General features: G+C 40.4%; 1 protein-coding gene and 2 long non-coding RNA genes across 3 annotated transcripts in view; 1 reads left to right on the top strand and 2 right to left on the bottom strand.

The window, feature by feature from the left end:
* Window positions 1-750: 750 nt before the first annotated feature.
* LOC120739382 overlaps window positions 751-16,841 on the bottom strand; it is a 23,865-nt gene continuing 7,774 nt past the window's right edge. The window contains exons 4-6 of the mRNA XM_040041143.1: window positions 2,501-2,516; window positions 2,354-2,421; window positions 751-2,230 (exon numbers count right to left, since the gene is read on the bottom strand). Coding sequence (XP_039897077.1) covers window positions 2,154-2,230; window positions 2,354-2,421; window positions 2,501-2,516 — 161 coding nt within the window. The 3' untranslated portion in view covers window positions 751-2,153. The remainder of the gene's footprint in view (window positions 2,231-2,353; window positions 2,422-2,500; window positions 2,517-16,841) is intronic.
* Window positions 2,839-4,848, bottom strand: LOC120739384. Its single transcript, XR_005697189.1, has 4 exons — window positions 4,753-4,848; window positions 3,942-4,247; window positions 3,757-3,847; window positions 2,839-3,051 (listed from the first exon to the last, which is right to left on the bottom strand). It is a non-coding gene; the product is annotated as an uncharacterized LOC120739384 (long non-coding RNA).
* Window positions 7,668-16,841, top strand: part of LOC120739385 — a 22,458-nt gene continuing 13,284 nt past the window's right edge. Inside the window, exons 1-3 of the long non-coding RNA XR_005697190.1 lie at window positions 7,668-7,784; window positions 12,203-12,208; window positions 15,782-15,787. This is a non-coding gene — a long non-coding RNA (uncharacterized LOC120739385). The remainder of the gene's footprint in view (window positions 7,785-12,202; window positions 12,209-15,781; window positions 15,788-16,841) is intronic.

Here is a 16,841-nt window from a genome sequence, read left to right as displayed (position 1 = left end):
ACAGATTTTCAAATAGTAAATAGCAAACAAAATTTGTCATATGTGTATAAATGGTGTGCCAATCTGGTCGAGTTCAGAGCTACAAAATCAGAGCCAACTTATATAAATTCTACTCATGATAGTTTATGGGGGTTACCTACATGCTTATACATAGAAGAAATAAGATTATAGATAATGGAAGATGTCGGACTCGGCTGAAGCGAGTGGCTGTTTTATGAAATGGACATATTCCCGTCTCTTCACTTTTCTGAAACAAGCAGACAAGAATATTACAGTAATAGGTAAAAACTATCGGTCGCTGTTAATAGCACGAGTAATCTACCGAAGCGCCTGACACGAGAGCATAGACGAACACTTCTGAGTGATCCTTGTTCATCATCCATGGATAACACCGTGGCAACTCCTGCCAAGCAGGCAAAACCTGATTTTACTTCAGCAGCACAGAAAGCGTCTGAAGGTGAGCTTAAAAAAATAATTGCACGCTACATTGTGGAAGAGATGCTACCGCTGCGTACTGTAGAGTCTCCGTCTTTAAAAAAAAAAAAATTATTATTTAAAGAGTTTAATTTCTGTTGTTTGTCCACTCAAGGTTCATAGGGATTTTAAGAAGTATTTAGTTAAATTACTTATTTAGTAATTAAGTTACTTTTCTGACACAGTAATTAGATAAGTATTTTAAATACAATATTGACTAAGTAATTAGTAATTACTAATTAATTACTTTTTTAAAGTAACTTACCCAACACTGATTATAAATGACACCAAATGACAATCTGATGAGACAGCATGGCATTTTAATTTTTTTATAGGACTGATGTTGAGGAAAATCTCCAGGCACTGCAGTTGTGACACAAGTTTGTATTTATGTATGTTAAATGTAAAACACTGCCAGGGTGTTTTTGTATTTGCTCTTTCATACATATTTGAAAAAAAGGCAATTTGATTGAAAACATTAATGCAGTGCTGGATAGTATTCACAACAGTGAGTGATCTAGAGTTGCGTAGATTCAGCAAGATCCTTTCCCCATTTTGCAGACATTTTGCTTTATTTTGATATGACAGCATCACACAGTTGCTGTAGATTTGTTGGCTGCTCATCCAAATTTCCCCTTCAACCACACCACAAAGTAGTCTACTTCACTGAGATCTGGTGACTGCGGATGCTGCTGGAGTACAGCATTTTTTCCCCAGTCTTCTATCGTCCAACTTTCCAAGTGAGATGTAGTCTGAGTTTCCTGTTATCTCACATGAGTCTCATCAGGTGTGGTCTCCTGCTGTTGTAGCACATCTGCTTCAAGGACTGCTGTCTACTAGGTATTTTCTCTTTTCCAGACCACTCCTTTTCAATCCTAGAGATGGCTGTGTGGGAAATGTCTGAAATACCGAGCCCAGCCTGCCTGGCACCAATAACCAAACAACTTCCATTGATCCTTCTTCCTGATGCCCAGTTTGAATTTCAGCAGGAAGTCTTGACCATGTCTACATGCCTGAATGCTTTAAACTGCTGACTCATGTTTGGATGATTAGATATTTGCATTAATGAACCATTGAACAAGCCTACTAATTCAACTGCTACTAAATGTATGTAGCATGAATTTAGTGGACTATAGTTTACTGATGCATTTAGTTTTGTGGATACAAGACTGATATGTATTGTATGTATTTATTATAACTAGACCTCTTTTGAGAACATGTTCATATTTGTTTCAACTGAAAAGCAATTTGATTGCTACCACAGACAGCATGTTACTGACAGAACGCACAAATGCAATGCTGGACAGTAAGTGAGTTGTGACTCGCAAAAGTACAAAAGGTTTTGATGAGGTGTCGGATTTAGATGAAGAATGCATCAACAGATATCTTTAGCAGTGAAGTAAGTGTAGAAACAAAAGCTGTGTGCACAAAAACAATGGGATAGTCTAATGAATGTGGGGAAATTGCATTACGGATTTGAGAACTCCCTTATTATTGGTGAGACTGACTTTTCTGATGTCAGACTTGCACCAAAGCAGTTGAGGATGCTAAAGTAACAGCAGTGAAATACTGCAGCACCTCATATCTGACTTAATGTTACTGCATTTTTGATCTACCTGAAATTAAAAACATTTCAAATGAATTGAATTACGTGAAATCCCAGAGTCATTCCGCTACTTTCATGGCTCATCATTGTCATACTTTACTTGACCCAGCATCTTCAGAGGCCTCATTGTCTCATAAACACAACGGTCACCTGAAAGATAATAACAGTGGAGATTCAGTCACAATAATTAGCATTGATAAATGATCTAACATTTAATAATTTTTAACAGTATAATATTACTGAGGAAAGCACGTAAACAGTGTTAGACCTGACCGTGGGAAAGAGCTGTGTACGCATGTTGTTGATTTTCTTCCTGGTTGATTGTTTCAGACTGTGTGAGTCTGAAACAATTAAAATATGTTATTACTACTAGAATAAAAATATTTGTATATATTACTGCAGCTGATGAGTTTCACTCACCTTTTGGGACATAGACCTGTAGAAAAAGAAAGTATTATGAGATTAGGAGATTAAGAGAACATTTTTAATAGTAACAACAAAAACTCTTACCCTTTGACTTTATGCAGTAAAGCAGAGAGAGCAACAGAACAGTGATCAATACTCCAGTAAACAGCCCAGCAATGAACACAAGAAGAGAAGAAGAAGAGCTGTCCTCTGAAATCACAAACAGTAATAATAAATTATATAAACAGAGCAGTTACATGTATTCACAACCTCAGTCACTCTCCACATACCTGTTTCTTTTCTGTGTGAATGATCTTTGCTGCACTTCACTGTCTGAAATGCAGAGTTCTCACTGACATAATTGAAAACTGTGCAGGTGACATTGGTCTCTCCATCCTGCTCCCTGATGATGTATTGTTGCCTGGGACCAGTTAGTGTTTGGTTTCCCACAATCCACTTGTAGCTGACATCACCAGTTGTGCTGCACTCCAGCAGAACTTTACATGATTCATTTGAGGGAATCCAGGTAGAACTGATTTTAATGTCAGGCTGTTTAGTTATGGGCTCTAATGAGAAAACAGGAGACAGAAAGCGTGTCAGGTCACCTTTGGAATCACAGATGAAAGTAGATGTTTGTGCAGAGTTCAGCAAATGCATTATGTAAATTTAGGCCACTTAACAATAACTAACATCATTAAGTGCAGATGAGTATTGTTCACTACTGTGTCATGTTGTCATGCTCGCTGGGTCATGGACTGAGGGTTGTGAGTTTACTTGTGTGATTCCTATTCTTCCTGTGTCACTATTATCTCATCCAGTCTGTTTATACTTAATTTAATTCCGTTTTACTTATATAGCTGCAAACAACAACAGTTGCCTCAATGTGCTTAATATTGTAGGGTTTTGTAAGTTTTTCTTCTCTGGGTAAATTCTAGGTAAGTCCAGGTATCTTGGTTTTATTATATTTATCGTGTCTGTCTAATGTTTCTGATGTGTCCTCTTTCCACGTTTGTTTGCCTTTTTGTGTTTGTGTCCAGTTGGTGTTTCTGTTTCTTCCTATTTTATCTTAGTGTCTGTTCTTCCTCGTGTCTTGTGTCTAGTTCTAATTCCTCTGTTTCGTTATCTATAATTAGCCCTGGATGTACTCCCACATGTTTCTTTTCCCCTCATTATACTGTGTGTATATATTGCCAATATTAATTTTCTTCCACTTTGCTGTGTTATTCCTCGAGTTATGAGTCCATCCTCCTGTGTGCTTCTCTTGTAAGTACCTGTTTTTCAGGTTATTAGCTCCTGCCTTTAATGAAGTTTATTCTTTGAGTTCCCAGCAGTAAAGCTGCTTGTAAGATTACTTCTCTTTTTCTAAAGGAGAAAGACAAGCTCTTAGGCTCACAGGGTTTCTTTTCATTAACAGTAATCAGGAACCTTTTTTAAAAGAAAAAACAAAGTCTCTTACCATGAACTTGCAGAGTGATGCTGACTGAAGGCCTTTGCTTGAAAAACACCGCTGAGACAAAAATGAAATCACCAGAATCTTGAAGAGTCAGTTTTCTCACTGTTAAAGTAAAGTCTTCAGGGTTAAGCTGTGACCTGTCCTTAAATGGAGATCCTTTAAGAACACCCACATCTTTGTCTGCAATATTTATTCTCCCATATTTCCACATTGCTTCAGTCACACCTAGAGTTGGTAAGCCTGACGAAAACTCCACAGTCTCGCCAACTATTGTGTGAATGACATGATTTCCACTGGAAGTCTCAACATCTGAAAAACATACAAAAAATGAAAGTTTCAACATGTTAGTGGATCTAAATTGCCTGAATCGTCAAAGTGTGATAATTAACGTAAAAACAATCAAATCAGACAAAAAAAAAAATGTTTTTACACAATGAGAAGATCATCATCATACATAAGTGACATTTCTGATATGACTGCCTTGGCACAACAAAAATTTAAGCATAGCAAAAATATTTTTTCTGTGGACAAACATGAAATCATAATTTTGTAATTTTCATATAAATAGAAAAGCAAATGAATAAAAATAAATAAATAAAATGTCAGAAGCTGTTTCTCAAGAATTCAAAGAACATGTCTGCTATAGATAATTGTTTTTTTTTGTAGCAGTTAGAATAATAATAAATACTTTAGCACAACCATACTCTAAAATGGCAACGCTGCAGCTATCTTCTGAACTCACTTATGTACCAGAGTTCATGAGGCAACAAATACAACACATGCCACAAACATCTGGAAGCAGAGGTGTACTTACTATGGAGACAGACCCAGAGCAGCAGCACAATGCTGTGCATGAAGCTACGGTAACGTCGTCCAGCAGCCATCTCTGTGGGGAGAGGAACAACCTCTGTTTCCTCTTTTCATCTGTCAAACTGTGTCTTCACAAGTAACCACAAAAAAAACCTAAAAATAACTGAGATTGGGGGAGGTTTCAATCAAAATAGAAGCAGAAGAAGCGGTCATAAGCTAAACATTTAAAGAAGCCCCAGTTTTGCTCTGTCATACAAGAGGAATCATCAAGCACTGGCTACAGCTGACATGTTTGTGGTGAATAAAGTCACTTTCACCACAGTCACCACTCTGCATGTACTGTACATGAATACTGAGATGCACAGATGCTGAAAAGAGCAGACCATGATCAGTCTGTTTTTAAAGGAAATGGTTTTGGTCTAGAGCGATAGACTAGAGTGAAACTTTGTTCAGTGGATTGTCAAATCTGTTTACAGTATCTTCGTGCTGCTTCTTCATAGCTCTATATAGTATATAAATAAAATGTGCACATTTTCTTTTTTCATCTACACTACATTCGAGGAAAAGGATGACTTTGCTGACCTAATGAGCTGACTCCACTAGTCCATGCACTAGTCCAAATCCATTTATTTCACATAACAAACTGACTTTGGAAAAAAAAGCCAATTTTACTTGAACAAACAAGCAACTCAAACACACTGACAACATAAACTAAGATTGTGAACATAGTTAAATGTTCTGGGGTTCTTTGGCTTGGGATTTTTCAGATATTATGAAACTTTTTTTCCCTAAATATGAGGAAGTGGAGAGAATGACAACATTTCTTTCTGCTCATACCATGAACACTCATCATTCAGCAGAATCAACTGAGCTGTTTGGATGCTCATTCAGGCCTTGCAGGGAAACACATGTCATGAAACCCTGAGACATCACAGCAACATATTTGGTGACATTTCAAAAGAAGTCATGCAATCCTAGTGACGCCATGCTGACCGGCCAAGCTTTAAAGACACAGAGCGAAAGCCAGACATTTTTAAGTACACTCCAGATGACAGGAAGTGATACAGCACTGATAACGTATGACTGAACAGTGAGTCAAGAAACAGAACAAGTACAGGACACATTCATGGACACACCCTGAAAAACAATTTGAAAGAAATCTCTACAACCCTGATTAATTTGAAAGTTTATGCTAATTTATTTTACAATAAAATTCCCATCAAAGCAATAATATCGATATTACAAGACCTGTGATACAACCTTAACTCTGAAAATATTGGCATGCTGTGTTAAATGCAATTAAAAACTAAATGTAATGATTAGTAAATACCATGAAGCCATACCCATGATCTTAGGGAGTTTAGGTGGCACAATTCTGTCATGGAAACCAGTGCATTAGCTCAGGACCTCTTCCAGCTCAGTTCCAAAAATTGCATCTTTGCTGGTATAGTGTTGCATGGATTTGACAGCTTGAAAATATGTACCATCAACACTGAAAGGGATATGTTGGCTTAATAATACAAATAATAAAATATTGATGAAATATATAAACTATAAATATTACATATATATATAAAAACACCCAGCACGCCCCTGCGGGCGGTTTATCCTTCAAGCTCGGGTCCTCTACCAGAGGCCTGGGAGCTTGAGGGTCCTGCGCAGTATCTTAGCTGTTCCCAGGACTGCGCTCTTCTGGACAGAGATCTCCGATGTTATTCCCGGGATCTGCTGGAGCCACTCGCCTAGCTTGGGAGTCACCGCACCTAGTGCTCCGATTACCACGGGGACCACCATTACCTTCACCCTCCACATCCTCTCGAGCTCTTCTCTGAGCCCTTTGTATTTCTCCAGCTTCTCGTGTTCCTTCTTCCTGATATTGCTGTCATTCGGAACCGCTACATCGATCACTACGGCCGTCTTCTTCTGTTTGTCTACCACCACTATGTCCGGTTGGTTAGCCACCACCATTTTGTCCGTCTGTATCTGGAAGTCCCACAGGATCTTAGCTTGGTCATTCTCCACCACCCTTGGGGGCATCTCCCATTTTGACCTCGGGACTTCCAGGTTATACTCGGCACAGATGTTCCTGTACACTATGCCGGCCACTTGGTTATGGCGTTCCATGTATGCCTTGCCTGCTAGCATCTTGCACCCTGCTGTTATGTGCTGGATTGTCTCTGGGGCATCTTTACACAGCCTGCACCTGGGGTCTTGCCTGGTGTGATAGACCCCAGCCTCTATGGATCTTGTACTCAGAGCTTGTTCTTGTGCTGCCATGATTAGTGCCTCTGTGCTGTCTTTCAGTCCAGCTTTGTCCAGCCACTGGTAGGATTTCTGGATATCAGCCACCTCCTCTATCTGCCAGTGGTACATACCGTGCAGGGGCCTGTCCTTCCATGATGGTTCCTCGTCTCCCTCCTCTTTCTTGGGTTTCTGCTGCCTGAGGTATTCACTGAGCACTCGGTCAGTTGGGGCCATCTTCCCAATGTATTCTTGGATGTTCGTTGTCTCATCCTGGACTGTGGTGCTGACACTCACCAGTCCCCGGCCCCCTTCCTTCCGCTTAGCGTACAGCCTCAGGGTGCTGGACTTGGGGTGAAACCCTCCATGCATGGTAAGGAGCTTTCTTGTCTTTATGTCAGTGGCTTCTATCTCCTCCTTTGGCCAGCCTATTACCCCAGCAGGGTACCTGATCACGGGCAGGGCGTACGTGTTGATGGCCCGGATCTTGTTCTTACCATTCAGCTGACTCCTCAGGACTTGCCTGACCCTCTGCAGGTACTTGGTGGTTGCAGCCTTTCTAGCGGCCTCTTCATGGTTCCCATTTGCCTGTGGGATCCCCAGGTACTTGTAACTGTCCTCTATGTCTGCAATGTTGCCTTCTGGTAGTTCAATCCCCTCAGTTCTGACTACCTTCCCTCTCTGCTGGCTCTCGCACCATTCGCGCTGTCTTCTCTGCATCTTTCCCCTGTTCCTCTGGTAGAGTCGGACTCATCCAGAGGAAACGTTCCTGTTTACCCTCAACTTTCTCAAGATGTCCGAACGATGTTTGTCACACACACATATATACACACACACACACACACACACATATATATATATATATATAGTGGGGCAAAAAAGTATTTCGTCAGCCACCGATTGTGCAAGTTCCCCCACCTAAAAATGATGACAGAGGTCAGTAATTTGCACCAGAGGTACACTTCAACTGTGAGAGTGTCACGGCGGGGTGCGCCGATGTGTGTGGAAACAGGACCCAAAAGCAGATGATGACGAGTAGTTGAAAGTTTGAGCAGAAAAGTGATCCTTTATTAGATGACGGCAGAAGTAAACCAGGAAACCAAAGTAAACTGACAAAACACTAAGAAACAAAACACTAAACGGTACTGAGACCAAAACCTAAACTATGACTGATGGAAAATAACCAGCAAATACTATGACTAAGACTAATGATGAATAACAGATGAAAACCATAACTAAGACCGAGGTCAAAATAAACAGAACCAGGCTAGAACTAGGGCAGAATAAACAGACGACCCGACAATGGCATGAAGAAAACAAAAGGCTTAAATACAGACATGAGGTGAATCAGGGAAACATATGGGGAAACAGCTGACAGCCATAAACCTAATGACAGGACCAGGAGAGAAAAGCTAAATACAATTAACAGAGAACACATGACATTGTCAGAATAAAACAGGAAATACTAAAACTAAACATGACAACACAACTTAACAGACCTAATACGTGATGAATAAATACCAAACCCCAAAACATAGAAAACCCAGGAACAATAACCAATAACTGCCTAAACTAAAGGCAAAATAGGAAATAACACAAAAACTAATAACATATCAAAAAATACAAAGAAAACTCAAAGTGCTGGGTCGGAGACCCAGCCTGTGACAGAGAGACAGAATGTGAAAAAAAAAAAATCCATGAATCCACATGGTAGGATTTGTAAAGAATTTATTCGTAAATCAGGGTGGAAAATAAGTATTTGGTCAATAACAAAAATACAACTCAGTACTTTGTAACATAACCTTTGTTGGCAATAACAGAGGTCAAACGTTTACTATAGGTCTTTACCAGGTTTGCACACACAGTAGCTGGTATTTTGGCCCATTCCTCCATGCAGATCTTCTCGAGAGCAGTGATGTTTTGGGGCTGTCGCCGAGCAACACGGACTTTCAACTCCCGCCACAGATTTTCTATGGGGTTGAGGTCTGGAGACTGGCTAGGCCACTCCAGGACTTTCAAATGCTTCTTACGGAGCCACTCCTTTGTTGCCCGGGCGGTGTGTTTTGGATCATTGTCATGTTGGAAGACCCAGCCTCGTTTCATCTTCAAAGTTCTCACTGATGGAAGGAGGTTTTGGCTCAAAATCTCACGATACATGGCCCCATTCATTCTGTCCTTAACACGGATCAGTCGTCCTGTCCCCTTGGCAGAAAAACAGCACCATAGCATGATGTTTCCACCCCCATGCTTCACAGTAGGTATGGTGTTCTTGGGATGCAACTCAGTATTCTTCTTCCTCCAAACACGACGAGTTGAGTTTATACCAAAAAGTTCTACTTTGGTTTCATCTGACCACATGACATTCTCCCAATCCTCTGCTGTATCATCCATGTGCTCTCTGGCAAACTTCAGACGGGCCTGGACATGCACTGGCTTCAGCAGCGGAACACGTCTGGCACTGCGGGATTTGATTCCCTGCCGTTGTAGTGTGTTACTGATGGTGACCTTTGTTACTTTGGTCCCAGCTCTCTGCAGGTCATTCACCAGGTCCCCCCGTGTGGTTCTGGGATCTTTGCTCACCGTTCTCATGATCATTTTGACCCCACGGGATGAGATCTTGCGTGGAGCCCCAGATCGAGGGAGATTATCAGTGGTCTTGTATGTCTTCCATTTTCTGATGATTGCTCCCACAGTTGATTTTTTCACACCAAGCTGCTTGCCTATTGTAGATTCACTCTTCCCAGTCTGGTGCAGGTCTACAATACTTTTCCTGGTGTCTTTCGAAAGCTCTTTGGTCTTGGCCATGGCAGAGTTTGGAGTCTGACTGTTTGAGGCTGTGGACAGGTGTCTTTTATACAGATGATGAGTTCAAACAGGTGCCATTCATACAGGTAACGAGTGGGGGACAGAAAAGCTTCTTACAGAAGACATTACAGGTCTGTGAGAGCCAGAGATTTTCCTTGTTTGAGGTGACCAAATACTTATTTTCCACCCTAATTTACGAATAAATTCTTTACAAATCCTACCATGTGAATTCATGGATTTTTTTTTCACATTCTGTCTCTCACAGTTGAAGTGTACCTCTGGTGCAAATTACTGACCTCTGTCATCATTTTAAGTGGGGGAACTTGCACAATCGGTGGCTGACTAAATACTTTTTTGCCCCACTGTATATATATATATATATATATATTAGAGGTGGCACGATACCACTTTTTTATGTCCGATACCGATATCATAAATTTGGATATCTGCCGATACCGATATGAATCCGATATAGTGTGTTTTTAATCAATAAAACAGTTTCTTTAATATCTTGCTGCATTTTGTATAAGTTCATACTCAAGTTTAAAAAACAAAACAAAAGCTATTCTGTTATACCTGTATGTAAAAAGATACACTGCACCCAAAATATTTCATAGTTCAGCAACACTCATCAATCTAATAAACTTAAACCTACTCCATCCTCCCTATTCTGGTATTTTAAGGAGTACTTAGCAGAAATATTAAGCAACCTAACTAATAGGGTTGCAAACTCCCAGCAAAAAAAAAGGGAACCACCCCCCACCTCATGATGCTTAATCGATGTAATTAACTTTAATTTGATGCAGGGTGAAATAAAATGCACAGAAATAAATTATTTTTCAAGAATAATTAAATAGATTCAACATCTTTTTTCAACAGAATTGCAGAATTCACAGATGGTACCTTCCCAAAGGAAAAAGTACTATAGCTTACTAGGGTATATTAGACTTAACAGTTACTTTAAACAGTAATGGACTTCTATACATTTTACATCAGATTAAACCTTTGGGTGTAAGATTCAGATAATCATTTATTAAAAGCTAGATATTTTAAATGAGAATAAGAAAGAAAAGTATGTCTTTGTGCCCCCTTTTCCCTGTTCATGCCCTATCGGCCCCCCTGGCTAAACTGTGCTAGATCCGCCCCTGCACAGTTACCAGCCATCAGCTGCGTAGAAAAAGACCCTGGTGTAGAAAGTAATGTTAAATAAATTCTAACAACAGATTATCAAGCTTAAACGTGCTGCTGTTGTTCAGCCGCTGGTTTCCTCTTTCTGGTGCAAACTGGGCCAAAAACAAAGAAGAGAGACGGACTCGCGACAGAAAAGCCGATCAGCTGATCATTAAGCAGTTTCAGGATTGAAGTAGCAGCGGGAAGGCAGGGGGGTAGGGGCAGTCGCTCCATATATCGGTTGTTAAGCTTAACATGGGAACGCTTTACAAACATTCAGAGATTAATTTACACACTTGCTTTACTTTTCTCTGGGATAACTTTCTCGGAGATGAAATGCTGGTTTGGTAGCAAGGCTCCAAATACAAGCAGCTGCTCTATCACCTGACGCATACTCTACTGTTATGAGCCGAGTTACGCCATGTCGCAAGTTTTGTGAGGTGTTTTTTTTTTATATTTAATGGATCGGATTACATTTTTTAATTCTTGCCGATATCCGATCCAGTAATTTAGGTCAGTATCGGACCGATACCGATACTTAATATCGGATCGGTCCATCTCTAATATTTATATATATATATATGATTTATTTTATGATTTCAATGTCATTAGTTTTTTGTAATTATACTCTTAAATCTTAAAATTTGATTCGGAATATTTAGTCATGTATTGTTCAATATATTAAAAACAGAAAAGCAACATAAGCACTGCTGCACCATTAGCTGACAGCAGAGGAAATAAGGCAAGAAGGTGTCAGTCAGTATCACTGATCATAACTATCCTGCTGTTCCTCTTTCTTTCTCCCCTTTTTTCTATACTTAGTAATCTGTAATTAAAAACAGCATAATAAAACTGGAACTCCTATGAAAAAATTCTGGTGGTGACCCTGCTTTGAGCAAAACTTTGATGAAGACATCTTTGTGTGTAAGCTTGAAAAAAGTCTGACTAAAATGCTTAAAGGAATTTGTAGAATTTCCTGTAAATTGTGGGTGGACAGCGGCCACCTGATTTCCTTTCCATAGCAAACAGAAGCATTGAAATCCACATATCATATGTACACATCTCAAGTTACAGGACATTCTTTCACACAAAACGGTAAAACTTAAATTAAAGATGTGACCAGGGTAACTAAAACAAGTAGACAATATAGAAGAAGATGCTAACCAAGAAAGTATAAATTAGTTTTTTATGAGGTAAATATTTAACAAATTTTTGTTGTACTTGAAGGCTATTTCCAGGTTTATGTGCTACAACATCAAAATCCTCGCTTTGATCAGATGATTTGAGAGGGTCACTGTTGAGGAAGGTTGTTCTGATATGAAAGCATTAGAAAGACATTTTGTGCTATGTAACCAGAGATGGGCAGTAACCCATTACTGTAATCTGATTACTTTCAAGTAACAAGTAAAGTAAGGGATTACTATTGCAAAAAAGGTAATTAGATTACTGTTGCTTTCCCGTAAGCACGCTGCGTTACTGCCTTACTAAAATTGTGATTTTTCTTTTTGTTATTTTCTCTTGACAATGATGTAACCAAGTGTGACGTTCGTGGCAACAGCTGTGTGCAGATCAACAATGGATAATATATCGAGTGTGGGAGAGAGTATGAGCGTGCAGCGTTTAAAGCGTGGAAGTACTGACCTTACTTTGAGTTTAATTCCGTAAAAAGTGACAAACACATTAGCGTTCGCTGTTCACTGCGTGGGAAGAAAACTTATTTTTACAGCGAAAAAACCCCTAAACTTCTGAGCAATGTTGAGGATGTAACCTGAATATGTCCCAAACATTCCTAGCAAATCTAAAATGTTTGGATGGACTGGTACAAGACGTACAAGAGGACATCATCAGCATATAATGCTATTTTGTGTTCTCTCAAATTAACTACAATCCCATGAATGCTATCTCTTTTTTATCTTATCTAATGAGTTAATTGTTAGATAAATTAGTGATTCCTCATTCTGTAGTGTCCACTCTCACAATATTGGAGAAAAAATCCTACCATATGTAGGAGCTCCATTGTTGCATCCAGCAGTGATTCTCTCGCCTCTGAACGTTTTAAACATCCTCCTCAGTCCTGATCAACACAGTCTGTTTTCCATGATGCAGGTCAAACACAAAAAACTGGCATAAGGTAAAAAAGTAAATGCATTACAGGAGCGTTGCATTCAATGCCAGCATGTGGTAGAGGCATTTCCTTATAAGTATTAACTGAGATGTGATAGAGCGATTGAAAACCTCTTCCTCTATTATAATAAACTGAGATTAGAAAACAGTACTTACAGAGCAAAAACAGGCATTTTGGCCACTTAATCTATTGAAGCTTAACACAAGTTAGTTTATACTTATTGTCTGAGAAATCCACAAAGCCTTCCATGGCTTTTATCCCAGTGTGAGCTTTGGGTGAACCCCACATTAGTGAGATTTTGAATATATTATGTTTATGAAGCTGATTTTTGCCACTTAGAAATTTGTTATAGCCATATTTAGTTTATGCACTAGTTAGTGATGACCCGTGTGGCCAGATTATTCAGGTGTTCCCTTCACCTTTTAATGTGACTTTAATCGGTGTATTGTGTGAAGGTCTGACAACTGACCAGCTGCCTGCTCAAAAATACTTTCATCCCCCGTGTTGGAGCACCATCTTGTGACACATTTAAGAATTGGCGTATATCATTCTTGCAGAACAGAATTAGATAGATTCAAATCCTTAAGAGGATTCTAATGTGGTTGTTTGAGGCCAGTTAAGTTGTGACATATTTACTTATTTCTTGTAATGTGTTTTGTTCTTTTTGCACAAACTGCACCACACCTACTCTTCATGTACCATCACAATGAATGGTAAATGGCCTGTATTTGTACTTGGTCCCTAAGGATCCCAAAGCGCTTTACACATTCAGTCATCCACCCATTCACACACACATTCACACACTGGTGATGGCAAGCTACTTTGTAGGTACAGCCACCCTGGGCAGTAGGCAACGGGTGATGTGTCTTGCCCAAGGACACAGCGACCAGAGACGGTCCGAGCTGGGGCTTGAACTGGCAACCTTCCGATTACATGACAAACTGCCAACTCTTGAGCCACGATCGCCCCAATGAATATAAAACAAATTGCATCTCTTCCAACACAATCCCTGGATATCAGCAGGGTTCAGGGCAGTTGTAACTTTTGTATTTCAGAGGGAGATATGGAATATTTTGTAGCCTAAAACTGAAAACTAATGAGAGATAGAAACAGAAAAGATGATTCCCCCTTGGTGGTATACATTCTCAGTAAATGCTGAGCGCCGTCTGGTATTGCAAGCTTTAATCATGAGAAAACTGTTGTTTTTCTGAAATTAATTTACACTTTTTTAAATTTTAGAAGTCAGTTTTGTTTTTTTCAAATGATACTAATGGCGCTAATAATAAGTTTGCATTTTCAAACAAAAAAACAAAACAAAAAAACAGACAAATAGTCCAGTGCCTGGCCATTTAGCACTTTATAAGTCAAAAGTAAGATTTTGAATTTAATTCTAAAACGCACTGGAAGCCAATGAAGAGAAGCAAGCACTGGAGTAATATATGGAGTTATGTGCAGCTATTTATCTAAAAATGCAGACAAAAATAAAAAATAATAATTTCTGTCCACTATAGGATAAAGGAGAACATCACAAGCCTGATACCTGCAGGCCTGACAGCTGGAGGTGTATCACTCCTTCTGTTTTCCACCTGCAGACAGTGTTTATACAGCAATCTGCCCTTGATGGCTTTTTGGGTAGCAACTGGGACATTCAGCAGTCGCATCATCGTTCTGACACACAAAACAAAACTATCGACTAGGCTATACACTAACTACACAACACAACACACCTACTTTAGACTCCAACTAAGCTAAACGTCACAAATCTCTCACATCTCAAAACTCTCAGTCTGTCTCTCTTTCGCTCTCTCTATGTCGCTGTGGTCACTCCTAAAATGTCCCCCTCTTCCTAAACAAACAAATGCCATGTTGCCATATCATTTTTTGATTTGTCGATATGGTACAATTTTCCACCAATAGGAAAGGATGGGGAATTTTTCTTTTGGTTTTTGTTTTTACCCACAGGCGGAGAGTGCTTTCGAGCGCTCTCCTTAGAAAACGCAATTTCTTACAATCTTTAACAGGTTTGATTCATCCAGGATGCAGTCTCCAACATTGGCTGCAGACTCACCCACTCCTAAGGATGGGTATCGTTTAGGTTTAAGCCGATACCGATGCCAAACCAGTACTTTTGAAACGTGCCGGTGCTTAAAGAATGGAGAACACAAACTTTGTCCAAAAACCTCTCATGTTTAGCTGTTTTCCACTTTTTCTTTGGTCATTTTAACCTTTTTGGCCAGGGTGAAGGGAGTATCTGTCACAACGGAACTGAACGGACTCACGCGCAGACTCTGAATTGAGAACACAAAAGTCTTTATTCACAGCAACACCAGGTGATCTATTTACAAAGTGGGGGGAAGGACAAGCTCCGGGGATCCACACATGAACGGGGGAAAAGACGCGGGAGTCCACACACACTCCACACTCCGTCCACGCCTCACGCTCCTCTTCACACTCCACAGAAAACACGAGCTCATGCTAAACGTCACACACTCGATTGCTCAGGTAACACAGGGGTTGGTCCAGGGAATCTGTTCACAGAAACACAAAGGGATTACTATAGGAAGATCGCTGAGGAAAAACACAAGAGTAAACTGAGCTGGGGTTTACACTGACAAGCGTCGGCAACGGTCCAGCGACAAGAAATACAGTGCTGCCATCTTATAAAGGGACTGGAACACTCTCAGGTGATCAGCCACAGGTGTGTGATTGCGACCAGGAGCCCACAGGTGAGCTCCGCCCAGGCAGAAAGAGGAGGGAAAGAGAGGGACGAAGAGAGCAGGAACAAAATGAAAAAAAAAAACCCACATGAGCTGACCGGGTAGGCACAGGGACCCTGACAGTATCTGCCATCAAACAAGAAGACAGTCGCATGTAACTACGACAGTGTTTGTTAGTCCACCTTACATGAACTAATTTAATAACGTGGTTAGCCTACTCAACGTAAATTACACACGAACAACATTAAGCTACTCACGCAGAGAAGAACGGCTGCTGCTGCTGCCATCATCATCCGTCATCATTTCTGCTACACTGGCAGGGCTAGGGGCCAGGACTCTACTCTTCGGGTTCTTGGGGGATGTTGCTAAATCCGGATCCGATAACAGGCACCACACCCACAGTAGATGTGCTCGGTGTGAGGTCTCGCAGCAAGCTATCAAACACGGTGCATTTCTCGGGTTTTTAAAAAAAACGCTATGCGTCGCCAGGTTCGTCGTCAGATTTGAGGAGTTACCTCCTTTGCACGGTATCACCTTAAAGCACTTGTTACAGGCTGCTGAGTTTGCATCTTTTGCTGTGAAGTATAGCCAGACTTTTGACCACTTCGCCTTGGGCATTTTTAATCTGTAGCTCTGCTCTAAAAGAACGTATGTACCTGGGCCCGCCTACTATGCTTGCAAAGGTAAAATGATTGGCTAGAATCCAAAGTGTGTGACATCTCAGGAAAAAAAAAAGCACCGAAATAAAGCACTGAAATGTGCGCTGCTTTTTGGTCTGGTTACTACTGTTTATGTTCGAACCGGTGCCATAATGGATACCGGTACCCATCCCTACCCAACCTCACTGCTGCTGTTCCACTTCTGACACCTCAGCCACTTCACACTTCATTTACTCAACCTGCTCATTACCCCCCACCCCCAACCACAGCATCCAAGACAAGGCTCCAGCCTGTCTCTCTCAGTGAGGTTGAGGAACTGAGGAGCATTAAAGCCAAGAAGGCTGCGGGTTCAGATGGCATCACCTTAAGGGTCGTC

This window comes from Simochromis diagramma, unplaced genomic scaffold, assembly GCF_900408965.1.
Source record: "Simochromis diagramma unplaced genomic scaffold, fSimDia1.1 OVJJ01000370.1, whole genome shotgun sequence".
Classification (NCBI taxonomy): Eukaryota; Metazoa; Chordata; class Actinopteri; order Cichliformes; family Cichlidae; genus Simochromis; species Simochromis diagramma.
This window is presented reverse-complemented; position numbering and strand designations above follow the sequence as displayed.